Source organism: Corvus hawaiiensis, chromosome 9 (genome assembly GCF_020740725.1).
Source record: "Corvus hawaiiensis isolate bCorHaw1 chromosome 9, bCorHaw1.pri.cur, whole genome shotgun sequence".
NCBI lineage: Eukaryota > Metazoa > Chordata > Aves > Passeriformes > Corvidae > Corvus > Corvus hawaiiensis.
The window spans coordinates 30,038,224-30,063,191 of record NC_063221.1 but is presented as its reverse complement, the minus strand read 5'-3'; the positions used below and the strand labels follow the sequence as shown (position 1 = coordinate 30,063,191).

Sequence of the window (24,968 nt, the reverse complement as noted above, 5' to 3'; positions counted from 1 at the left end):
AGTTCTTCCATAATGCCTTCACACTCTCTGGGACAGGCCCTCCCATGCTGAGGAATCAACGCAGCTCCTCATCCTCAGATCTTCGCTCTGGAGGGCTGAAGGCTGCCTGCTCTTTCCCAACATCACTTCTGGGTTGGCGGTAGTGCTCAGGGAACAAGAGAGCTGACAATGAGGCTAAGAATGGAGCACATCAATCACCTGCAGAGCAGCCTAGACAGGGCAGGCAGTTTTCTTTTCCAAATAAAAGCAAGCAGAGTGATTTAGAGCTGTACCTGTCCCCTGTGTCCTCGGAGGTGGGGCTGAAGACAGGCAGAGACCCTCACCTACCTCAGCAGCAATAATTACTGACAGGGTCATTTCACAGCTCATCTGTAGAGGGGTTTAATCTTTTCACTTCACAAGGCCCCCTGCCCAGCTCTGAGACAACTGTCTGTGGGCCAAGCAGAGGGAAGCAGCTTTGGGAAACAGCAGAGGAGAGCAGCACAACTCATTACATCCATACCCCCATTATAATACATCTTTATCCTGAAACAGGACATTTTAGATGGTGCAAATGTACCAACATGTAGAACCAGGTAATGCATTGCCCAGAAACAGCATCTCAGGACCATTAAATACATTGCTTGGAATAAAGACACCAAAAAACTAATTTTAAAAATCTTTATGTGAATATAAAAGAATTTTTCCCAAAGAAAAAAATAAAACCAAAAGTTTAAAAATTAGTGCAATTTTTCGAGTTCTATGCAACACAGTGTTTACATTTGTTTTAAAGAGAAGATGTAGACACCAATACACTGAAAACCTTAACTCCAGTTTTAGGGGAAGGGGAAAAAGAAACAAGTAAGAAAATTACTGTACTAGACATTACCAACTCCTAAACAATTGTTTTTATATTCTAATTTCTAAACTATTTATGGCTACCTAAATAGAACATCAGTATTGCTTATATTACTTATTTCCAAGTAAGTGTGTATCATAGAAAATAGAATACCCATATATATATTTTAATGAACAAAAAAATCAGGTGAAAATTTATTTTCAGTGAATGTTTCTTAATCCACTATATAATAAGGTTGTTGCAAAAGAATCTTCTCAAAACTGCTGCCTGACCCATCTTGAGTAAAAGAACCTACTAGTCCATATTTTGTATTATTGCTATAAAACACTTCTCTTCCATAGTAATTAATCTTATATAAAAAATATTTAACAAATGATATGTCAATCAGACCATATTTATTGTTTCTTTGGATCTACATTACCCGTTTTACTGGAAACTGGCTGAATTACTAATAATGCTGTGTAACTTCAGCAGTATTCAGTGGTTTCACCTCATATTTGAGTCTGCTCTGAACGGCGCTGATGGGATGGTGCAAATTCATCCTGCAGGAGAGTCAAGGGGCCTCTTTGTTCCTCCTGCCTCAGCAGTGGTGCATCAAAGGACATGGATTCACAGAGCTCTGCTGCTACGTGTTGGACACAACTCAGCTGTAACACAGCAGTGTTTTTAGCAGCTTTTCGGTTTGACACAAGTGAAGCAAACATTAAAATGATCCTGATCTGATGGTCCTTCCTGCACAGCCAGACGAGCTGAAGTGAATACAACACCATGGCTTATAATCCAGTATTTATTTCTACACATCAGGTCCTTGTTCACAGGATGGAACCCAGGTTTAACCAGCCGTAGACCAGCTGCTTTTAAACAGGTTCTCAGTCCCAAAGAAACCTTTGAGTGATATTCACAGGCTTCACTCTTAACAGTCTGGAAAAGTCTCAAATAAGCAACATTTCGTCCAATACCTGAAAACTAGATTCATTTTGGCAACCCCAACATGATTACTGGGGACAACTGGGCCCTGAAAAAGGCTGGTCCCTGCCTGTAGTTCAGAATTTAAATTCTTCCATCACTAGTCAGAAGACAAACTTCCAATTAAATGATAGGGAGGTTCTTGGTTATTTTTGGTCCCAGGGTCTGCAGTTTTGAGAAGTGTAAGTCAAAGACATTTGCCCCAAGTTTGTCACTATTCAGCACCTGACAGACTACTGACACAGCTCCACTACTGCGAGAAGTACAACAAATCAAGCCTACCAACTACATGAGCATTTGAAGGACATCCATGAAAGTTTCCATGCTGCAAAGAATGAGGGTTAAGAGACCCACTCAACACTATCAGAGACAGTTCCACGTTTCACTAGAACACACCAAGTACCAGATTTTAGGAATGGAAGCATCTTGCTCAGACTTAATCTCCTGCTCCACTGCTCACCCCCACCTCCCACCCACAGCACCAGCGGATTAAATATGCAACCGTACCGTAAAAACACCAACTCCACCAGCACCACTGCAGCAGTAACAGACCTCAAACCCCACGAGGTAGTCCAAAGAAGCAGAGAGTCCTGAAGAATGCCACCACAGACAACTCTCCTACAGCCATGTGTCTGGCTCATGCCACACTTGCATGAGACTGGCTTTTAACCAACGCCTTTTGAAGGAGGAGATCTGCTGAATGCCTATTCATACACACAGCACTGTAAAACAACACCACAACTAAGAAGCGACCCTAAGTATCAAAAATGAACACTTGCCTTTTCTCTGGCATTACATGCAATGGCCAATTAAAAATTTAAGATGTTGGGGAAGCAAGAAATCAACGGACAAGCTACAGTAAGGGGCAGACAAAACAATACACTATCCAAATGTCACAATTCAAAAGCTAAAAATTCTGTAAAGCTGAACCCTGGTCTCAAATCAAAGATAGCCTTAAAGGTGAGACAGGTGGGTTTTCATTCTCGCATGTAGCTGAATTTTATATTAGATGGTGGTTTGGTACAGCACCCTCAAATACTTAATTTGAGTGTATTCATTTCATTTTAAGGGCTGCTGCAATTTTATTTTATTTAACTATGGGTATAATGATCTTTTCCTAGACCACTTGCAAAGAACAGACATTAACAGGTTTCTTAAAAATACAATTAAAAACAAAAGTAAGACATTTGGGAAATAAAGTCGCAAATTTTGTGAAAGACAGCAACTTCCTGCACACAGATTTCAGGTATCAACCCCCATTTCATCTTCTATCAAACTATTATAGTTTATGCACTTTTCTCCCTGCCAACAATCAATCTCTGCTGCCAGTAATTGCCAAAGCCATCTCTCATTCCTCTGCCTAGCACAGCTAGCTCAGAATAACCCAAGTGAAACTACAATTAAAAAAGAGGAAATGCAATTTCCATGCACAGGGTTGTATAAATAGGTTGAAATAAATGGGGCTCCTTCCCACGTAATCCCCTTTCTGCAAATAAATGCAGTGTACCAATACGCCAGACTTTTAAAATATAGCCCAGACTTTTGAGTTAATATAATAGCTTTTTTCTTACCCAGGAAAAGACAAGCTTTTTGGCTTAAGTGAATTCAAATCTTAAAGACAGGTTTTCCTCAGTGTATATATGCACAAACTTAAGCTTTGCTTTTTTTTTTTTAATAAACTGAGCAATTCTGCTTCTCACAAAACAAATCCTGTCTTCTGTTACATAACAACTGGTACTATACCTTTATTTTCTTCTTCTATAAATGCAAGTATTTTCTTGCTTTTAAAATTGTAGTTTCTATTCTATAAAAGTCTTTTTTTTAAAAGATGCTATCAATCTTTTAGATCTATTTTCAGAAGAGCCCAGCAAAAATGCCCAATATTGCCAGTTTCCTGAAGTACACCTTTGCATAACCTCTTTTCATTAAAAAAGTCAACTTTCTAGCCCAAACCCATTTAAATAAACTTTTAAATATATAGTGCCAAATTTCATATTTACAATATAATCTGAAGGCAAATATAAATCTTTTAAGTTGTGCTTGTACATGCTGCAGTTATTAAATCTACTTGGAAAACTACGTGCTACCTTCTGGCTGATCACCTTAATCCCTTCCTGACAGGTTCTGAGGTTGGAATTTGCAGCTGCCCACCATTCTAACCTCCTCTTTCATCAAGTAGGTAAAGTGGAAGGTATAAAACATTTAAGGACACTTTAGCATGTGAGTTTTCCTCATGCCCTCGTGTTTAATCAGATGTTGCACCTGGTACTTTAACAGTGAGGTTCCTCCTGGTGTTGGTGACGTGCCGCTGCTGCGCCAGGAACGAGCGGCCGGGCCCGGCCCCGCAGCTGCCACTGCTGCCAACCAGCCTGGCTTCCATGCCCAGCTTCTGCAGGGTCAGGCTCTGCAAAGGAGTTAAACTACAACTTGAACAACAGCAAAAACAGAAGAAAAAAAATTACCCATCTCGCTCATGCTTACTTAGTATGCACACAGAACTTTTTTCTGCTGTATTTCTTCGACTAACTAAGATTTAACTGGCACATGGAGCAAAATATGTTTTTCTGATTTCTGAAATACCAATAAGTGACTTTTTGACCCACCTTGTTATACCATGCAGTTACAATCAGCTTTTCCTCATAGTCACGTAGCTTAGCCATTTTGAATTCATTCTGCAAAGAGACGAAGCTCAGTGAAAACACAAATTTTAGGTGCATAGACTTACTGCAGTCCACTGAGGGAAATAAACACAGGCAGCAGAAATGCTTCAATACACAAAGTAACTACAAAGCCTAGATGTATAAACAAAAATACTTTCATAAAAGACTGAGAGATAAATATCAGCCTGCTTTAAGAAGAGGCTGAACTACACAAGTTGCGGTTAGAAACACAAACGGAACTTGGAAATGTACTCTGAGGGTTTGTGTGGGGAAATGCACAAGAGGTCTGCTGTGTATCAGAAAATCTATGAATAATTTAGTAATTTTTCACCTGAAAAGAATGTACCTCCAGTGACTGACTAATTGCTATTATATAATGTACTTCCCTAGTACACATTACATAAAAGAAATGTGAGGCCACAGCATTTATACAGTCAGACCTATCAGCCTACTGAATCATGTTGAGGAGTTCTGTATTTGCTGAGGCAACTATTCTAACTAGTCCCTGCAATATCGCTGTGAAACTGAATGCATTTCCCCAACTCTTTTGATATTTGGACTACTGTCAACAATCCATTCAGAATTTCAGCCAAGCAGATTTTACTGAACCACTAGGAAACAATACCTTGAATGCCTAATATCAGAAACAGAGCATATTAGAAGTTGTTATTAAATATATGTAAGACTTTTACCTCTAGTGCTTCAATTCTTTTGTCTTTTTCCATTATCTGTTTTCTGAGCAACATAATTTCTGCTGATGCTGGATTTAGCTTGGGGTCTAAGGTTTTTATCACCTGGACAAGGCAAAAGAAGAGCATTACAAGTCAGTTTGATTCTCAACAGCTCTCCATCTCATCTGCTGACAGGAGGAATGTCAGAACAGGCTGTTCCACTGTACAACAGAGAGCAAAGGATACAAAGGAATGCTTACTGCACCTCATGCTCAGCCTAAACCCTATTTATTCTCTCAGACTTAATTGACTGCAGTTGAACAATCTGACTAAAAATGCAACATGTAGCTACTAAGTTTAATTGGGAGGTGGGGACACAGACACTCAATTTGTTTAACAATTTATGAGGGAGGAATGCATATGTTCAGAAACGTGCCACTCACATTCCTTGCTTTTTCAAGGTACATTTTATATCTTTCTTCCATTGCTTTCATATCCTCATCTTTTTTTCGTAAAGCTGCTTCCAGCTCTCCGATCTTCTGGGCTGTTTACAGAAATTATCAACAAAGACATACAAAATAGAAACTGGTTTTTCAAGGCTTCTGTGTTCTCTTGATTTCACCAGCCCTCAAACAGAGAACTACGTAGAAGCTAGAAGGTTTAAGTTCTTATTTTTGTTTCAGTTGTCCCACCTGACCCTGAAATCCCATTTTGCAGAGCACTGTTCAACAAACCTCATCTCCCCCAGGATCCTCTCCCTTCACACCCCCCAGTTCAGATTTAAAGCTAAGCTGCAGCAGAAAGCCTCATCCAGACAAGCATCCTATAGTCCAGTGGATATGGGAATAATTTCAGAAAAAACTTAACACAGTCTAATGAAAAAAATACCAAAAAACAACTCACGGTTCTGACTGTCATCAGGCTGGAGCTCTGCAAGATCAGCCTCTTTCTTCTGTAACTCATCATGAACTTCGTTCAACTTTTCCCTATGAATGAAAATTTGGGCTACGTATTAAGCTCACAAATAATTCCAGGTTTGACAGCTGAAAGCTTAAACCTCCTGACAGAAGTATTAAAATAACTATTTTAAGCTCTAGCAATTCTTCAGGGTTTGAATAGAAATACTAGTATCGTAAAAGTTGTGACTACTGAATTGATCCTTCCGTAGTTAAAACCAGGAAAATGAACAATTAAGCCCCTCCAGCATCATCTTAGCAAGAACTACATCTGCTGAAAGGATTGGGAATGTTTCAGAAGAGTGGAATACACTCCGAGTGATGGTTTTAGCAGCCTGTTGTAGAATCAAAACAGTTAAAATGCTGATGGTGGTGAAGAGACAGACAGTGAAGTGGTACTGGTATTACAAGATCATCATGGTCAGAGTAAACAAAACTACAACACCAATATTTAACTCACTTTATGCATAATTCTCAAATCAATGGCTTAGAAAAACAAGACATCTCTACCATGATTTAAGCAGTTCCTGTGCTCTATGTAGTGTAAACCAGCTATTGTGGATGCATGTGCCTTACTTACATGTGTGCTGCCAGTTTCTGCTTCAGGTTGCTGGACTGTGAAAGGAGAGAGTTAAAATTCAGTTACATTTCAGTATTTCATAACCATGCAACATTCAAGGGCTCTTACAAAGCAGCCAAGAATACAGAGCACAACCAAATAAGCCAAAGCAAATAAATCCATTGAATGATAAAACTACAGATTTTTTGAAGTAAAGTAGAAGGGTTACAGCTCCATAAAGAATCACATAAAACATGAGTTTTTCAACTGAACTGCAGTTGTGGGGGTCACTTTTCAGATACACTGAAAAGTAAGATGCACATCTAAACAAAGGACTTGCTGCTACACTGGAGGACTTTAGACAAAACTGGCAATATGTTTCACTTACTCCCTCAGTCTTGGATCCCTGCTCCTGTAGAGTCTTTTGCAGATCTTCAATTTGCTGCTGTAATCCCCCAATACGCTCTTCATTGAGCCTTTTAGGAGGAAAAGACAGTTATTGCCCATCTGAATAGTTCACAGGCAGACTTTTCTGTTTCATTAATTTTTCAGAGGGTCTACTGAGCAGGATTTAAGCCACAAATAAACTGATTTCAAATGCTTTTAGTTTGACTTGAACTTCTGCTGAAACAAACATGGAGCTTTCTTGAATACTTTATAATGAAATTCCTGTAATCATTTTAAGTTTTGAGAAAACATAACTACCAAAAATTTTCATATTCTAGTAAACCGCTTTAGCATTCATTGATAGAAAATCCATGGTCTAAGAGTCTGAAGTTCCAGAAATAGAGTTCACATCCATTCTTGGTCTACCAAGAATCACTCACAGCTAAGAAGAGTGTCCTGTAAGCAACACCTCCCTCAGGGTATGGTACACACAGATCTACCTACCACATCTCACACCACCACATTCAAATCACCTCCCTTCTTCCTTACTTCATTATCCTTCATTTATGATTACACTGGTGAAAGAAAAGGTTCCTCACAGTGCTACACTACAGATGCATGGCACAGGTCACCCTGAAACTCCAGAGATCACTTTTTGTTGCATTTTAACAATGTTGTAGTTTCACCCATCACCTTTTCTCGGTTTCCAGCTCGTTCACTGTCCGGTGCTTCTGCTCCAGCTGTTCCTGGAGCTCTGCAATCCGTTCGTTTTCTGATCCTTCCTGTTTCAGTAGGAGCATCTTATTTTCATGCTGCAGCCGGATAAACATCTCTCTGAATCAAAAACAACAAAAAGAAGTCACTGTTAATTAAGAAGGTGACTAAGAGGAGAAAGTAATAGCCCTGTTCACTCCCCCAGCCTCAAAGGGAGCCAAGCAAGTTCTGCTTAATGATATAATTGGGGTAACAATGCTATTTGTTATTAAAAGGCAACTTAAAATGTTTGAAAACTTGAAGAGATATGAGCAGAATTTTAAATTGTCACTCCAAACCTAGATTTATATACAGCAATCTGATATGACTTTAGGAAAGAAAACAAAGTAATCACAGTATGGGGAAATAATTATTAACACCCACATGGAGGCAAAGCAAGGAGTGGGATAAAGAATCATGTCGAGGAAAATACTGAACTTTCACACAGGCAGTATCATGCCCCACCTATGAATACCCCAAAACAACCTGAAAACTTTCGTCTCACCTATATTCCACTGGCAGAATTTCAGCAGCAAGATTCTCATGGCTTTTAAAACGAGATTCACCTGAAATCACATGAGGGGTTTAATTTAACACACTTAAAGAAACCTCTAATACAAATAAAAAAGCCTCTAAAGATAAAGCAGTACCTGTTTGACTCAGGTGATCCTGCTGCATCTGTGCATACCGGAGCTCCTCATTTGTCTCTCTTAATGCATCACACTGCACTATCAATCTCTAACAAGACACATTTGAGGTGGAATTAGGTCAGGCTGCACCACTTTTAAAACCAAATAACGTTAATCAGAAGTAATAATGACACATGCACATTTTAAGTTGGTCTTGATGATCTTGGAGATCTTTTCCAACCTTCATGATTCGATGATTCCATATTATGTTTTATATGTATATCCACACACACAGGGCACTAAACTTCACTACTATGATGGCACTACTGCCAGGAAGGTTCTCCTCAAGCAGAGGATTTGAGAGAGATTTATGAGGTGCTCAAACAAACTCTTGAAGGGACTTACTTCTTTTTCTTTCATTAAAGCTTCATATTTTTCTTCAAGTCGCTTCATTTCAAACGCCAGCTTATCAGCTCTTTTGGATTCTTCAGACAGTTTGTTATGAAGCTCCTGGACCTTTTCATAAAAACATTATTTAGCAGAGGAAAGCTGCAAGATGCTTCTCCCAAAAACTATATTAAAACAGTCACCCCTGCCCAATTCAGGCAAAATAAAACAGTTGATCACTCAAGCTTAGGGAAGAGGAGATAGGATGGGGGCCTGTGTGTTTTGGGGGGTTTTTGTTGGTTTTTTTGGTTTTTCAGTTAACTCTCTAAATTACTACAAAAATTAAAATTAAACTTCTAATTTCCATGAAGAAAGATAAGAATATAAGAACGTAAGCACATAGTGACAGGACAGGAGGAATGGGTTCAAATGGAAAAATAATGGGTTTAGATTAGGTATTAGGAAAAAATTCTTTACTGTGAGGGTGGTGAGGCCCTGGCACAGATTGCCAAGGGAAGTTGTAGGTGTCCCACCCCTGGAAGTGTTCAAGGTCAGGCTGGATGGGGCTTGGAGCAACCTGGGATAGTGGAAGCTAGAAGGTGACCCTGCCTGTGGCTGTAGAATGAGATTATCTTCAAGGTCCCCTTCCAACCCAATGCATTCTATGATTCCATATAAATTATCTCAATTACAGCTGATCAACCTCTCCCAGGCACACAAATTACTTGAGGTCAGAGTAAAGAAGAAAAACGTGCAGGCTACGGACTCTCACATCAGTTGAGAGGGCAGCTACAGTCAAGCCTGCAAGTTTAACAGACAGGGGGAATGGCAGGGTATGAAGGAGTTTTCACAAATAAGAAATTCCAAAGGGACAATGCAGGGTTGTTAAGGTGTTCCCGGCTACCTGGGGAAAAATGAACCTTTCAAACACAAGTGCTGCACTACCTGTCTTTTGTAGGTTTCCAGCTGGGCTCGTGCTGCGTTGGCTTTCCTGAGCTCATCCTCCAGGCTGACTGTGTTGTGCATGTACATCATGTTGGTCTCCTGCAGGGACTTCACCTGCCTGCGGAAATCGTTCAGATCCTGCAGCTTCTTCCGATACACTTCCACCGTTGACTCCAGCTTGCTTGCCTTGTCTGCAGTGGCCCTTAAGGTATAAGCAGCAATTAGAAGGAAGGATTACAGAACTCCAACTCTGCTGACACAGGCTGCTTTCAAAGAGAGATGTGACAGCTTAGCAGCAGTTACATCTCACTGCTTTATTTTTAAATGTATCATCAACACAAACTTGCTTAATAAAACTGAAATCAGCCAACCTTCAAGTGAGACTGACAGTCACATGCCAGCAAGGGTTAGTGGGTCAAATATCCCTAAGGAATTCCGTGGCACCACAACATCCTGTGCTAGACAGTCATCTCAAAGTACTGGTACCTGGTATGTTCTCACTGGGGGATTATACAGAATTAGAACACAACTGCTCTATGAAAACAATCACTGGCAGATACAACCAAGAACTGTCAGGTAATCATTAACAAAAATCTACATGGTAAGAAAATACTGGGACCATAAATTTAAAATTAATATCTGTGTTTATTATCTGCATTCGTATCTCACCAGGAGCTGGTACGAGAAAATAATGGAAAAAATCTATAGCTAGGATTTGCTTCAGATGTTATTTAAGAACCACTAAGTTAAACACCTGAAACCACTTTTCTTCTTTTATTCATATTATTTTATGAGGATTCACATATATTGTGAATATAGTTTCACAGTACAACTTGTGTTGTATTTTGGATATTTCTTGGGTGGTCTGGTACTGAATACAGTTTACACAAGCTGGAATGTTACATTAAATTCTCCTGAAGGTTACTGTGTGTTTCATCTTCAGTTAGGATCTCACTAACCTAAATCTGGCCTAGAACACTGACACAAAGTTAGATTAAAATTCTAGCTGTATATATTCTTTTCTACATGAGAACTTCCTCTTTCTGTCCCACATGAAGAAGCCTAAGTTCTGTAGTCATTGCTTCACAGAAAAATTCCATGTGTTATTCTTGTCAAACAATGGAGCATTTCCCTGGAAGTCTGCACTTCACCTCTACTTTGCCAAAGATCTCATGCAGGTAAGATCTGCAAAAGTAACACCTCAAAAAAATCTTGTTAAAGACAAATCCTTGGATTTAGCCATTAAATCCTAATGCGTGTGTGGAGCTCTCCCTGCTACATACCTAAGAATGTCATTTTCATCCTTCAAGGCTCTTGATTCTTCTGCCAGAGAGGTCAGTTCATTGTTTCTATGCTGCAGCTCAATCAATTGTTTTTCTAGATCTTCACAGTGGACACGATAATCATCTTTTGCAGCTTCAAGCCTACCAGATCCAAACCGGGACCTTTGTTAGGAACTCATCATTATTGCACAGTTTCATTTAGTACTAGAATTACTAAAGTAAGGTAACAGGGAAACTACTGATTTAAGTAGCTGGAAAAATGTTCCTGCAAACATGGAACATTTTGTTGTCTACCTGTTAAATCACAATGGATTGTACACTGCCAATTGACCACATCAGTATCAACAAATCACATGAAAAGTGATTTTGTTTCCCAATGTGGATCACAGAGAGACCAATATGTGAAAGGAATCAGTTCAGTAGAGAGACATGGTGGTGTTGGAGGGGTTAGGGCTTGTTTTGTTTACACACAAATCGTTACAGCCCTCATTTTTCTGCCTTCCATCACCTTTTTGGTACTATTAAAAGCTTGTACCAATTACAAACTAATACTTTTTACAACAAGCAACAGATTCTTTTTCTATTTAAATAGAAGTACTGTCTTTAAAATATGTGTACACAGCACTAGAAAGCTTTTAATGCAAAAGAAATTTAGATGGAAAATCCCCAAAGAGTACCAGAAATTTTCAGAGTACATTAGACAAGTGAGAGGTTTTTGGGGGAAATAATTTCATACCTGAAGTTTTCTTCTTGCAATTGTTCCAGCTGCAACTGTGCACTGAAATACTTTTTTGCAACCACAGTATTTGGATCATCAAGAGAGTCATCTAATTGCTCTAGTCTGTCATTCATAATCTCATTTTCTGACATCAAGCTGTTTTTTTCATCCTGGAGGGCAGCCACCTAGCACAAATGAAACAGCATGAACACTGTAAGACCTGTCCAAAGAACTGAGGCGAGACAGCAATACATCACCAAATTAGTTTATGAAAAAGGCTGAGCGTTTAGAAGTTTTAGAACGTAGTTTACAGAGCACACTTGAGCATACAGATGCTTTAGTGTATGACAGTTATGAAGCACTAAAGGAAAAGTCCCTCTAAATAAAAAGACAAATTTCTGTAACTGAAACCACGGTAAAAAGGCAGACAAAGTGATATGGAGGGAAACTGGTACTTCCATCAAAAACACCATGGACGCCGTACAAAAAACTCTGAGTATTGGTGCAAGAAGTGTCCATCTTGCCTGTACTTGACAGCCAGAAGCAGCATGGCATGGCCAGCACGCCCAGGCTGCCGTGCTCAGCAGGGAACGGCTGCGAGAAGCGGGGTTGGCCGAAGCGCACACGCACGGACAGCCTGGCCAGCTTCAGGGGAGCATGCAACCCTGGCAGCGCCGCACGCGCCTACCCGCTGTCACAGCTAAGCACGGGGGCTACAACACTTCACTGACAGGAGCCAGCTTCACAGCCAGGAGGATTAAGAGGATAGAACCTTTCTAGTGAAAGCTGTGGTGTTAATTTTAACGTCCTGTCAAACATAAGAGCACGTAGCGTGTGTTAGTCACTGGCATTTAAACAGGGACAATATGCTTTTTGGGTTATGTTTTCCTGAATCATAAAGTAAACCTACCTTTCTTATACTCTTGGAAAATATCAAGGAAGACTGAGACCTTACAAGTGAATTTATTAAGAATTAGTTTAAATGAGAAGCGTCAAGTCAATATTACGGCTTCAAATAAATAAAATTACAAAAACCATCACGATGACATTATTAAACAGAAATAATCTATGTATGCAATATTAAGAAACAATTTGTTTGTGATCACAATTTAAAAATCTATCAGTCAAACAGATGTAAAAGTCAAACAGTAATTAATCTCCCACTTCATTAGGTGCTGGCTTTGTAGGTTCACTCCTTTTTATGTACCAAATGTCTTTTACTATTTATTTCCATGCACACAAACACCTGTGAGTAGAGAGCGTATCCGAGCCCTGCTCAGCAGAATGCCTGCCGTTCAAGGTCAGCCACTCCTTAAGCATGCACAACATTCAGACTTCTAGAAAAATGCTAAAACATCACCCATCTTAGACTTAAAAAAACCTAAAAATCAAACTATGACACAACTCAGAGTAAGTCTCATATCTTTTCTCAGTTCCTTTCTGGTAGCCTTCTCCTCTTTTTTATTATTTCAACATAGCAGAAGTGGCATCAAAGTCAATACAAATTAGGAAGAGAGTTTTTAAAGACACATCACAGTACTACAGAGCTGTGGTGTCATTAACTCATCTGTTTACATTCAGCAGTACCTGTCCCTTGAACACCTTTCACCTGTCCCATGCCACGTTACCAGCAACGGGCTTTGCATCATCTATGATTAATTAACAGAATTCTGGAAGAAAAGCTGTGGAAAACAGGAGAACACCTGGGATCTCTCCTGCAGATTCTTCTCACAAGCATTTTTAGATCTCTGCTTTCACTCGGAAGCCTTACTACTGCCTCAAGAAAGAAAGGAAATTAAATATCAATTCAATTATAGCAATAGCTTCCTGGGCATAGCAAGTAGCTCTGAGCTGCTTTAGACACAAGTATTCTACTCTTTCAGTTGTCATTGTCTGTGAGAAATGTAAAACTGGCCTCTGCTTTTGTGGGTGTTCATTTCCAGAGGCCCACACAGCCAGTACAGCCCTCTGGCTCCTACAAGAAGATGCCACCCGAATGTTCTCTTTGTGCAGAGCCAAACCTGACAGGAATTGCCTTCCCAGATAAAACTCTTTCTATTCTCAGATTATAGTGCCATAAGAGAGGGGCTGAAAAGTGATTCTTTTTTTTAAAAAAGTTGATTGAAATGCAAATTTCTCGTTATTGTCATGAAGTCCTCCTTTCTCACAAGAGTGACTTGATTAACTGCTACATCCATTAAAAACAAAAATAGGCCTATTAGTACTGTTGCTTGAAAATGCCAGCAAGGATATATTAGCTTTCATTATTTTTATCCTGAAATATCCTCCATGTTGCAATTGTGTATGAGAAAAAGTTAGCAAATTTTAGATAAATTACAAATTTCTGTCATTCATCAACTCCTATTGAAACAGCATCATTTTCCTATGATTAAATCTAATTATTGTTTATTACACGAACTGGATTTTTTGGACACAGTACAAAAGACTAGAGGACTGAAAATGAGAAAGGCGATTTTTAAAACCATGATAACACTGTTTTAACACTACCTGCTACTAAGGGTAAACACTAAGCTAAGACAAAGAACCTTTGAGATAAGCTGGCACAGGACCTTAGCTTACACTTCCATCAGAAAACTCTTTCCAGTAATTGCATTTTGGAGCACAGAATGATTGCTTTTCCCCCACAAGCAGCTAAGAATTCTCCCATAAATTTAAACAATGCAAAATTCACTTTACCCTTCAGAATTTCTGCATCTTAACAGCAGCACCACTACATATTAAAGAAATAAGCAACTGGCTGTTTCTTACCTGCAAATCCAGCTCTTGACATCTTTGTGCCAACTCCTCTTTTTCTGCTAGTGCTTCCTGAAGGTCTTCCAAGGCTTTTTTAAGCTTTCAAAAAATAAGGCAGTCAATTACTGTGGCCCACAACCAAAATACTCAGTTACAGCTTCTAAAGTGCCACAACTGCATACACCAATTATTTAAGTAGGCTGTTAGGTGCACACATTGACACACAAACCTATATATACTCTGCTAGATCAGAAACCCTGCTCATTTCACTTGCCTTCTAAATGACTATCACATGTAGAAAGTAAATTATTGAAACACAACAACCTAGGCTAAAGGCACAACAAAACAAAATACAGGAACATTCATGCTGTCACCATTTCCAAATCCCTGTTAAATCAAATGCCTGCCCTTCATCTCAGAATAGAAATACTGATGCTCCTTTATGGGCAGCTACTTTTAAAGACAAATTCATTTTATGTGCAACACCTTGTAGGGTTCAAATTATAGGGAATTTTCATAACCCCTTAAAAATAACCTGAAGCACTCAGCCTGACAAGGTTGAGCCTTGATGCACCCCTACCCCTTCCTGCAATGTAGGCTTGCACTGACCAGTTTTATGCCATGCAGGTAAATGACACAGCAGTCACTGTGGGGTTTTATAGAAGCTATAGAATAGCACTTAAGGTTTCAGTTAATTAGCACTGAAAACCAGCATTACTTCATTTAAGGGATGGCAAGATACCAACTTATTGTTCAGGCTTGATCTACAACAGCAACACAGATCAGGCAGTTACCTGCTGCTCCACTTCACTTGATGCATCACACGGGGAAGGACCCGTTACTTCCTTGCTCATGAGCTACAGAAAGAGGCCACAGCAAAAAAGGTTAAATTAGCGGTTATAGATAGATCTGTAAATTCACTGTCTACTGAGTTACCAACTGTATTTTCCATTGTGTTATTGCATCCCTTCAATATACCAAAACAGATTAATAACACTCCTCCTCACCTCATGACTGGTAAAAGATTTAAACAGATCTACAATAAGATGATTTTTTACCTCCCTCCTCTCTTAATTAATCAAGTGGTCAGTAACATTGTAGTGGATGAATGTGTGATGTGTTGAAGGTATTGCCACTCCCTAGTCAGTCAAACTGGAATGAACCAGAAGACAGTATTTCAACTAACTTATCACACTTCTTTGTGTCCCATTAATTGCCACTAAACAAACAGTGACAACATTACTTCTGCAATACAAAGATGTACAATGTGTATTTACCAACAATTAAAGGGCTTTACTCCTCACTCAGGAATTACTGAATTATTTCTAGACCTTATTCGAGAAAGTTTACTTAGTCAGAAGACAACAAACACAAGGTTTATGGATTTATTTCTACCAATAGGACACTTACAGGGTAACCTTTACTCACTTTAAAGACTATACAGTCAATTTAAATCTAAGTTATAAAGCCTATTACCAACTCCACTGTTACCTTGATGAGGGTGCAATTACACACCTTTTCTTCAAGTCAGTATTTAGTTTTTGCCTCTCTCCACACTCTGCTTCACAGTCCTGAAGCTCTCAAAAGCCAGTGACTGCAGAGCTAAGCTGTGAGCTGGATCACTAAGATGATCCAACCAAGAACAAATTAAGACAGGAGGAGGAGCACACCATGACAAAAATAGAAGAGATGCAGCTGCAAGCTTGTTAGTCAGAGGCTGGAATGGTCTGTCAGAACAATGCAGCCTCACAAACACCATCAGCTTAACTCTGCAACCAAGACTGGGACAGAAATTTCAGAATCTGACTCCAGTATAATCAGTGGTTGGCAACTGTACACATTTCTGGAGTGGAACAAAAAAATCTTAAGCATCTGCTGGATGTTTGGGCACCACAAATGTAAAATCAAAACCCTTCGGCTGAGGTTTAGGGTTTTCTGTCCTGAACCTCCCAAATAATTTAGGAAAGTACTTATACTCTTCCCTGACCTTTGCTTGCATGAAAGAATTCACAAAGGTCAACAAAAAGTTATTTGGACTTCTCAGCTGATGGCATCAGGCTATGAACTGTTACCTACCTCCTGAATGGCTGTCATGACAACGTGCTGAACAGACTCTTCAAGGGTCATGATATTCTGTATGTGTTCTGTGAAAAAGGATTTGTAGTGACTCATGACAATGTTCATCTCAATGGTTTGAATAACATGCTGGAAAGATCCAGAAGAAACTATTATCCATAAAGCTCCCTCAAAACAGGCAGTGGTCTTTTTACACAGAGGACTACCATTAACATCCAGTAATATGGTAGATAAGCACAAAAGATTATAAACTCTTAACCAGACAAATTTATATTCTGCCTAAGGAGAGATGCCATCAGAGCACAGAGGACTAGTTCTGGTAAGTGGAGCAAAAACAACCAATTCAATCTTGAGCCTCTGCAGGCACAGAAGAGGCAGTTTCTAATCTAAGGGTTTAATTTAATTTTGCTAGATTTGCATTTGAATAGGAAGTTCTAGGACTTGGTACGTATTTTAACAATATGAATAAACCATACACACTTCAGACTTTATTTTTAAACTTATTCTGAACAAAGTTTTGAGTTTTATTCACTTCCCATATAATTTCTGCTTTTAAGTGAACTCCAGTTTCAGAACAGGCATTCAGCATATTAACAATGTTGATGGATAAGAAAGAGAAGTTTCTACACTTTTCCACCTTAACTACCACCTGAGGCAGTCTGCTGTTTGTTGAGCAGGTTAAAGTAGTGCCTACCTTGTTTCCTCTCACAGTTGACAGCACAACCTAAAATAAGCTGCAGGAGCCTGCCCAGTTCCATGGAATCCGAGTTCTCAGATATCTGGGTCAAGTCTGGAATAAGCTCTTCTGCAATCTGCTGACCCAGGAACTGAAAAAATTTTTAAAAAAATTAAAGAGAAAAAGTAGACTCCCACTTTTGTTCAACATGAAAATCTGCTATCACGTAGGAAATCTGGACTCAGTGAGCCAGCCAGAGAAAATGTCCTAGGAGTAAGTTTGTTACCAGGTTTAGTTAACCAAGCACTTCTACAAGAAGAAGTGACAATAGTAAAAGTTATTGGAACAATTCTCAAATATTAGAGAACACATTTATTTTACCAACATAATAAAAGGAGGAATTAATAATACTTCCAGATGGAGTTGCTTCCAAATCCTTCAAAAAGCTCCTCACGAGCTTAAGCAAGTTCTGCTTCTGGGCTTGCCAGAGATCCTCAGACCTGGCAGCACATCAGGGCCTGGCACTTGGTGTCACAGCTCGGCCCAGGTGAGAGCAGGAAGCCAGAACAAGATCTGGCTAGTTTTTCTAGACCACACCCATTACAGAACTGTAATCAAGTCAACACATACAAAATTCAGCAATTTTTTTTTTTTTTTAAACTCAAAATACAGCAGCCTTTTATGGCTGCTGTACTCATCCCTGGATGAGACAGAACAAACTGATCCTTACTGTGTCCAGGAGGATTCCTACCTTGGCTCCCAGCTCCCAAGTGAAGATCATAAAACCTAGACTGGGGCTGCTGAGTTTGTTCTGTTGTGTACAAAAGGATTAAACCTTCTATAGACAAGAGCAAACATGAATGCACACACAAAAGTCAACAGGATTCTGCAGCTCAGTCCTTCAACATTCACCTGGGCAGAGATGTGGTTCCCAGATCATACTCGAAGAGCCTTATCTAAAACACACCTGCTCAAACTAATTTTATATTCACTCAGACCTCCCACTTAACAGACAATTATCATACACTTTCTGCCTAATAGGTCCTCAAAACAAGTTACAGCTTTTTTTCTACTTGGCAAAGTCAAGGGCAGCAATAATCATCGTGTTTAATGATGAGAACAACAACAATAAATTTGTTTTTCCATACCTCATGATAGTAGTCCATAATTCCTTGCAGTATCTTCTTCAAATTACTGGACTAGTTGTTGTACATGAAAGACAAGGTTACAATTCTATTAAAAATTTTACTTTTTATTATATCAAATAGCAATTTCTAATAAAATGGTTACAAGGCAGCTCTATGAGAGGACATAGGAAGAGAATAATCACAACAGAAAATCCCCATGCAATATTGCTGGAAGTCATCTATCAACAGACAGTTCAAGCTCATTTAAAATAGCCTTGAAAAGCTTGCGCTTAATTCTGTAGATTTTGGACTGCCAGACCTCAGGACAACCACAACACCCAACCCCACAGAGTTCACTATCTTCAGTTTTAAATACCTTTATTCTCCAGTTGTCACCAACATCTTCTTTAATGCGATTGAGCCAAGACGCATCAAACCAGGCAACATCTCTGAAATAAAATTAAATGATTAATCAATAAGCACAGATTTAAATAAATTAAGACAGCAAATTCCCGGCATTAAATCATCTGATGCTGAACTACAGTGTCTAATGAGGCATGAACTCCTGGAGATTGCAAGGTAAACTTATGTGACAGGAAATTTCTACCCTGCTGGCTGCATTAAGGCACATTCCAGGGCTGGGAGAATTTCTGTGTGTGCCTGAGCCAGCTATGGCTGCAACACAAGGATGTGAAAACCTTTGTCATGCTGAATTTTTATACCTGCTAAAGTAACCATAATGAGGTAAAGAAACATCTTTTTTGACTAGTGCTGACATTATGTTTGGTACCTATTCCTGTAGGCTGGACTAACTAACATTCACTACAATTTGTCAAAGGCACTTATTAAGAAAACACTTTAAACTACTGGCATTTTGTATATTTTGTATGTCTCTGGCTCCCCTGGGCAGAAGGGGATTCACTTTGCCAGCATAAAGAAGGATGAATTGCTGAGGGAGGTGTTTATACACACTGAGCTGCCAAGCAGTACAATCACAGCATAGTTAACAATATTTAACTTTGACAGTGCACTGTTTATTCACTGCTCTCAAAGCCCCTAATAAAGGACAATCATTATCCCCACTTGCACATGAACCAACTTGGTCTTAAAAAGTTTGCCCAAAGCATGTGGCAGCCTAATACCCAAATACATGGGAAGCAACCCTCAGCAAGCCCTAAATCAATTTTTGCCATGTCCAGGAAAAGGGTCAGCTCTGTCTTTAAAAGGTACATTTAAAATCTTTACAAACAGACAGGAGGGTTTCTGAGCTCATTTTTTTGGGGAGGTGGATTGTGATGGTGCTTAAGTCACTTCTTAATGATTACAAAATGACACTTTGAACCTGAGGTGGTAATGCAGACTCCTCTTCAATTATCTGGGCCAACAATAGCAATAAAATTGCAATGATAACTTGTAGCATGATACTCTTTCAAAAAAAGACTTGCATTACAACCCTCTATGCAAATTTCAAAACTAGTGTATCACTCAGAGTACCAATCTTCAACACACCAATAGAAAAGCTAACCAAAAGTAAAATAATTCCTAACTATTAATTGCCATTGAAGTTTTAAAAGTATTTTTTTCCACATAAATAATAGGTTGTCATTTAAAACCCAGAACTTAAATCTAAATTAATTGAGCAACTCCAGGAAGAAAAGAACACAAAGTCATGCCTTTGGAACCTTTAGTTTCTCATTCCAAAGAGGAACATATTGCCTGAAGCATGGAAATAGCACTGATGGGAAAAGTGAAAAAGATAATGTCATCCTTGCCCAATTATCCCCAAATATTAATTTAATACTGCACTATTTGTATATCTTCTCATCATCTTTTCCATCATGTTATTACTCAACTATTATATCATCCCCAAAACAGCAATACAAAGGCATAACCTGTCTTCTGTTATAAACTGTTCACTCTGAATTTCTGCCTACTTTAAAAGCAACTACGTCTGTCAAACACAAAAACCTGAGGAAATTAAATCCCTCTTCTTCCAGCTGAAGAATCAACTTACATTTGGTGAAGCACCTGAGCCATGGCAACCCCACTAGTCAAGTCCTGGACATCTCTGCAGGGTGCAGCTGTATTGAACGTCTGCAGCTAAACCAGGGAAAAAAAACCACTGGGTTTAGTTCAGTAGACAATAAATTAGCTGCCATCTTCCATCTCCCCTTTAAGCCACAAGCATTTAGCAAGATGTCTTTCTACTTGAAATCCTTTTTGAACCATGCAGACTTTAAGGCAACCCAATTATCTCAACATTTGTGACTGTTATGACTTGTAGCTTAAAAAGTTGGTACGAACACCCATGTTCTGTTTTTCCATGCTAGGCCTTCTATTGTAAATCAGATTATGGAAAAATAACTTGGGAGACTAAAGTCATATTTACCCAGCCTTCGAATTATGTTGCAGTGCTTAGTTCTGGATGTAACTACCTAAACAAAAAATAGCATCAGAATAAGGTGTGAATGTTGACAGGGAAAAAAAAAAATTCCAGTCTTTTACTACAAGAATTTAGTGATAGAAATAGGATGGGATTACCCCAATGTTAAAATGTGTCTCTGTTTTAGATATTGTGGGACTTTTTTCAAACTATCCCCAAGCTTACAGCTAACATTTTAACAGAACTACCTGTATATTTAGAATTGCAATATTTTATTCCTCCAAAGACAATCGGCTCAGAACTAATTCTTCTAGATGAGAGAGCCATTTCCATACACATGGCAGTTCATCACAGTTACTCAGGAAAATAAGAGCCTTCTTTACCACAATAAACAAAACAGAAAGTTCATTATTAGTACTGTTAGAAGACAGAACAGAATGGGAGCAAGTATAGATACTTATAAACCCTGTCCACTGCAGAAATTGACTTCTTAAACTTACTGCATTTACAATGTCCTAAAAAACCTGTGCATCCTCAAGAGGGCTTTCCCACACATCCTGTGCAACACAAACTTCTTCAGAACTCCTTCCTGGTGAATGACCTTGTGTTTGGGAAATGGAACTACTTGGACCAGAGTGATGGAAAAGCAGTTTCCAGCTGTGAGAATCTACGGCATTTTTTGCCCACTCTGTTTTTATAAAGAGTGGCCATAATTCTGAATGCTTGTTTGCTTCCTTCAAAAAGAGTCAAATCCAGCCAAGAGAAGAACTGCAGAATTGCAGAGCAAGCGATTTTATTCATTTGTTTTTTTAATTTAAAAAGTGGCTTTAAATCCTGTCTTACAGGAGGAGAGAAGTCAGTAATCCCCCCTAGGTTACATAAAAGATTAAGTAGAACACCACAGCCCAAAGCTGCTGTGCCTGAGAGCACTGGCTTCTACTACTCCAGCAGCCTCAGCACAAACACGGGCATGCAAGTTTACATTCCAGGTTGAGCTTCCCAAAATCCAGAGTTTTATGGCACAATATTGTGATGCTGCCATTTGGATATACCCCTCCTAAAGCAAGGAAATTGCTAAGCAGAGGCGCTACCCTTTCACCTGAACCTGTTACAGCAGATAAACAAAGACTTAAAAAACCCTGACGTGCAATAATGCTTTATGCACCATCTCCCAGAATAGAAACAGCTAATTAAAATTAAGTAAAAAGCAGGACTGACAGTCTTGGTTTCTCTATGTATCTAAAAGTCACATAATGACCTAGAAATAATGAGGGAGTAGAAGTATTAATTATGGGTTCTCCAAACTTCATGCCAGCCCAATCATTTCATCAAAATGGATTTTTACTGTTCTTGAAAAACCAATGAAAGTGGCAGGCGTGGGGAGGAGGCTGGAAAAAGAAGCCACAGACTTCAGGACTGTAGCAGTGCTCTTTTCTCTCTTCTCCCTCATTTTCTTAGTTTTACTAACTATAGCTCCAAGGATATGCTGCTGCTCACACTGAAAACCATTTAGTGAATTCAACCCCAAATGCACCCTGCCACTTGCTGCTACAGCAGAAGTTCTTCTCTCAGACACAGAGCTACTATGCTCACATACACAGCTGAAAAGCTCATTCTGTAGCTCCTCGACCAAACATTTGCAGATGAAACACGAGTGTTGAGTGCCCAGCAGAAATCAGCCCATCCACCTGGGGAAGGTGTGCCTTCAATTTCACCTGAGGGTGAGGGGTTGAGTTTCTCCATTTCACACCTGGATTATACACACGAGGGACAGAGGTTTTACAGAGTAATCAAAGAGTTTTTAAAATAAAAATACACACTCTCATGCTGAAACCAAGAATATTAGTAGAGTAAGTCAGCCACTGGACAGAATGAACATTACCAGTGGTGCCAGTGCCAAGCAGTGGTGCATTTATAGTGGAAAAAGTTTCCAATTTAAGATGTCGCCATACATCCAGTCCCTGCTTTGGAGGCTAAGGCAATACAGCACTGAAAAACATCCCATTAACTTTTCCTCTACACAGAGTGGAAAAATAACTAACTTAGAAAATTGTTTCTGCTACAGATTTGTGAGTTCCATCTTAGCAGGTATTACCTAAGTCAATTTTTCATGGCTACTCATAAACTTTATTCCTATAATTCAATTTAACTGCTTTATGTTTTTCCTGCAAAATCCTCAGGACTTTAAATTCCATGACACCTGGGCTACAGAACCAATAGGTAACATTTTTATTTGAATTTTCTCTTTCTCCTCTGGACACAGCATGTTCTCTAATATAGCACTTGGTAAAATAAAAATAGAAAAGTGCCAGATCTGGCAGCAGAACACAGAGAATCATAAGCATCTGCTTGCTCTATTAATGAGCAAACAAACTGAGAAACCATTAGAAGCAGAGAGTTACAGAACCCTTCTCTCTCAAAACACAGAGCACTTCATCCCCCTCTCCCCACATCACTTTCTTCCCTATTATTCACACTGAAATTCAAATTGGGAAAGGATGTTTCAAACACATCCTAGTGTTAACAGTCAGTTTCTAAGTTGTAAACTAGGCCTGAGAAATAGGGTGCTAAATCTAAAAACATGCATCTGCTGAGTGTTGTATAGAAAACCTGAATGTTCCTTTACGTTGACACAATTGCTCAGTTTAAGGCCACTTAAGGTTCCATTAAAATTCATGATGTAATTACAGCTAGGCACTGTGAGGATACCATAAATGAGAATTAGGCTAAGAAAATTTTAAGCAGGAATTGTAAAAAAATAATAGAGTTCAGGAATGCTGACAAGATTTGTAAAGGAGTTCAGGAATACAGTGATTTGTTTTGCCATTGAATCACGACGGAGTTGTTCTTACTTGACTACTGAGGGGAAAATACAAAATTAAAGAGCCCCAAGAAATAGAAAGATTAAATAACAAAATATATCTAAGTAGACAGAGGTAAATATAAGACAACCAAAATTCTAGAGACAAACAAAACATTGGGAGAATACAATGTCACTAAAAGGAAAATGGAGGGAGGAAAAGAAAGGAAAGAATTGTTTATCAGTGATTTATTACAGACTTTAACTCATCAACACTGTTGTACTGCCATGCAGAAATTAAGAACACCTACTCTGGCTGCTGCTCCTGTTACTTTTACCAGTTTCATTCCTGGATTTCTACAGTGCTTCTAAAACACTCCCTTCTCTCCATGATTTACACTTCACAGAGCAAAACACCTGCTATTTCTAGAGAAACCTTTCACACAGGCAATTGTGACCTTCCCTGCCAACATTTCATGCAGGAGTTTTATTCAGTAGAGTTCCCTGTGACCAAAATTACTGCACCTGCAAGACCAGAATTACAGACAAGGTCACAGAAGAAGCTTGGAGAGAAACATAAAGAAGAAGCAAGAGTGATTGATGAATTTAACAAACATGTTCACACTCGATGACCTTAGAAGTCTTTTTCAACCTAAATAACTCCACAGTTCCAAACAGGTGCTTCTGGCACAGGTAACATCACACGCCCAGGTGTGGCGTGCCTGACTAATAAACGCTTTAACCAGCCGGTATGAAATACTCTGAGCTTTCTGCGCCTGTCAATTCAAATTAATTGCATTTATTTATTCATATTGTTAATTGCCGAGCAGTTTCCACACTGAAGCCACCACTGGAGAGCCGCACTTGGGCCCAGGGGATATTCCAACCACCACATCCACACCTCGAGGGAGCCGCGGGCACCTTCTGCTGGCTGTGAGCAGCGTGTCCCAGGCAGCCCCCACTGCCGCGGCCGTGCCCGACCCACCCGCAGCTCCTGCTCCTGCTCCCGCGGGCGGGGACGGAGGGAGGGGTGGACGGAGAGATGGAGGGAAGGATGGAGAGAAGAGCCCCCCGCCGTTGGCGCCTCGTCGCTGTCCTCGAGGGGCCCCAGAGGCGGCAGAACCCCCGCGCCACTCACCCAGAGGATGAGGCTGTCGCAGAGCAGCGGGTCCGCCGACTTCGCCTCCATGGCGGCGGCGACAGCATCCGCGTCCCCCGCCCTCAGGCCACCCCCGCTCCGGCGGCTCCGGCCGCGGCTCCGCTCCGCCCGCGCGTCCCCGCGGGGGCGGGGCCGCCGCCAGCGCCGACCACTCAGCGCCCGCCCCTGCGCTCAGAGACCAGGAGTGACAGCGAGCTTGGCCAATCACAGCCGAGGAGGGGTGCGCTCGCGCCAATCACAG

The 24,968-nt window shown here is 39.9% G+C and overlaps 1 protein-coding gene across 2 annotated transcripts; it reads right to left on the bottom strand.

The window, feature by feature from the left end:
* Positions 1 to 646: 646 nt before the first annotated feature.
* On the bottom strand, positions 647 to 24,828 carry HOOK1 (hook microtubule tethering protein 1). Of its 2 annotated transcripts, XM_048312856.1 has the most exons (22): positions 24,707 to 24,828; positions 20,400 to 20,485; positions 18,762 to 18,834; positions 18,407 to 18,457; positions 17,277 to 17,409; positions 16,583 to 16,650; positions 15,301 to 15,363; positions 14,522 to 14,605; positions 11,771 to 11,937; positions 11,035 to 11,175; positions 9,752 to 9,953; positions 8,825 to 8,935; positions 8,441 to 8,528; positions 8,296 to 8,356; positions 7,731 to 7,871; positions 7,039 to 7,126; positions 6,672 to 6,706; positions 6,039 to 6,121; positions 5,579 to 5,679; positions 5,157 to 5,258; positions 4,408 to 4,476; positions 647 to 4,208 (listed from the first exon to the last, which is right to left on the bottom strand). In XM_048312856.1, exons 1-22 carry the CDS (start codon positions 24,755 to 24,757, stop codon positions 4,050 to 4,052), a joined length of 2,157 nt encoding a protein of 718 aa, XP_048168813.1. In that variant the 5' UTR covers positions 24,758 to 24,828; the 3' UTR covers positions 647 to 4,049. The 2 variants fall into 2 exon arrangements, with proteins under 2 accessions (XP_048168813.1, XP_048168815.1); XM_048312858.1 differs by lacking the exons at positions 18,407 to 18,457; positions 18,762 to 18,834; positions 20,400 to 20,485; positions 24,707 to 24,828 and having other exon boundaries at positions 16,583 to 16,711; positions 17,277 to 17,365.
* Positions 24,829 to 24,968: the final 140 nt, after the last annotated feature.

Excerpts from the sequence above, each read along its gene's own strand:
- HOOK1 (XM_048312856.1), bottom strand. The coding sequence starts at position 24,757 with ATGGAGGCGAAGTCGGCGGACCCGCTGCTCTGCGACAGCCTCATCCTC. Across the intron at positions 18,458-18,761 it reads GTGACAACTGGAGAATAAAG|TCCAGTAATTTGAAGAAGAT; the intron begins GTATTTAAAACT and ends TACAACAACTAG. Across the intron at positions 7,127-7,730 it reads GAGCTGGAAACCGAGAAAAG|GCTCAATGAAGAGCGTATTG; the intron begins GTGATGGGTGAA and ends TCCTCCTAAAAG.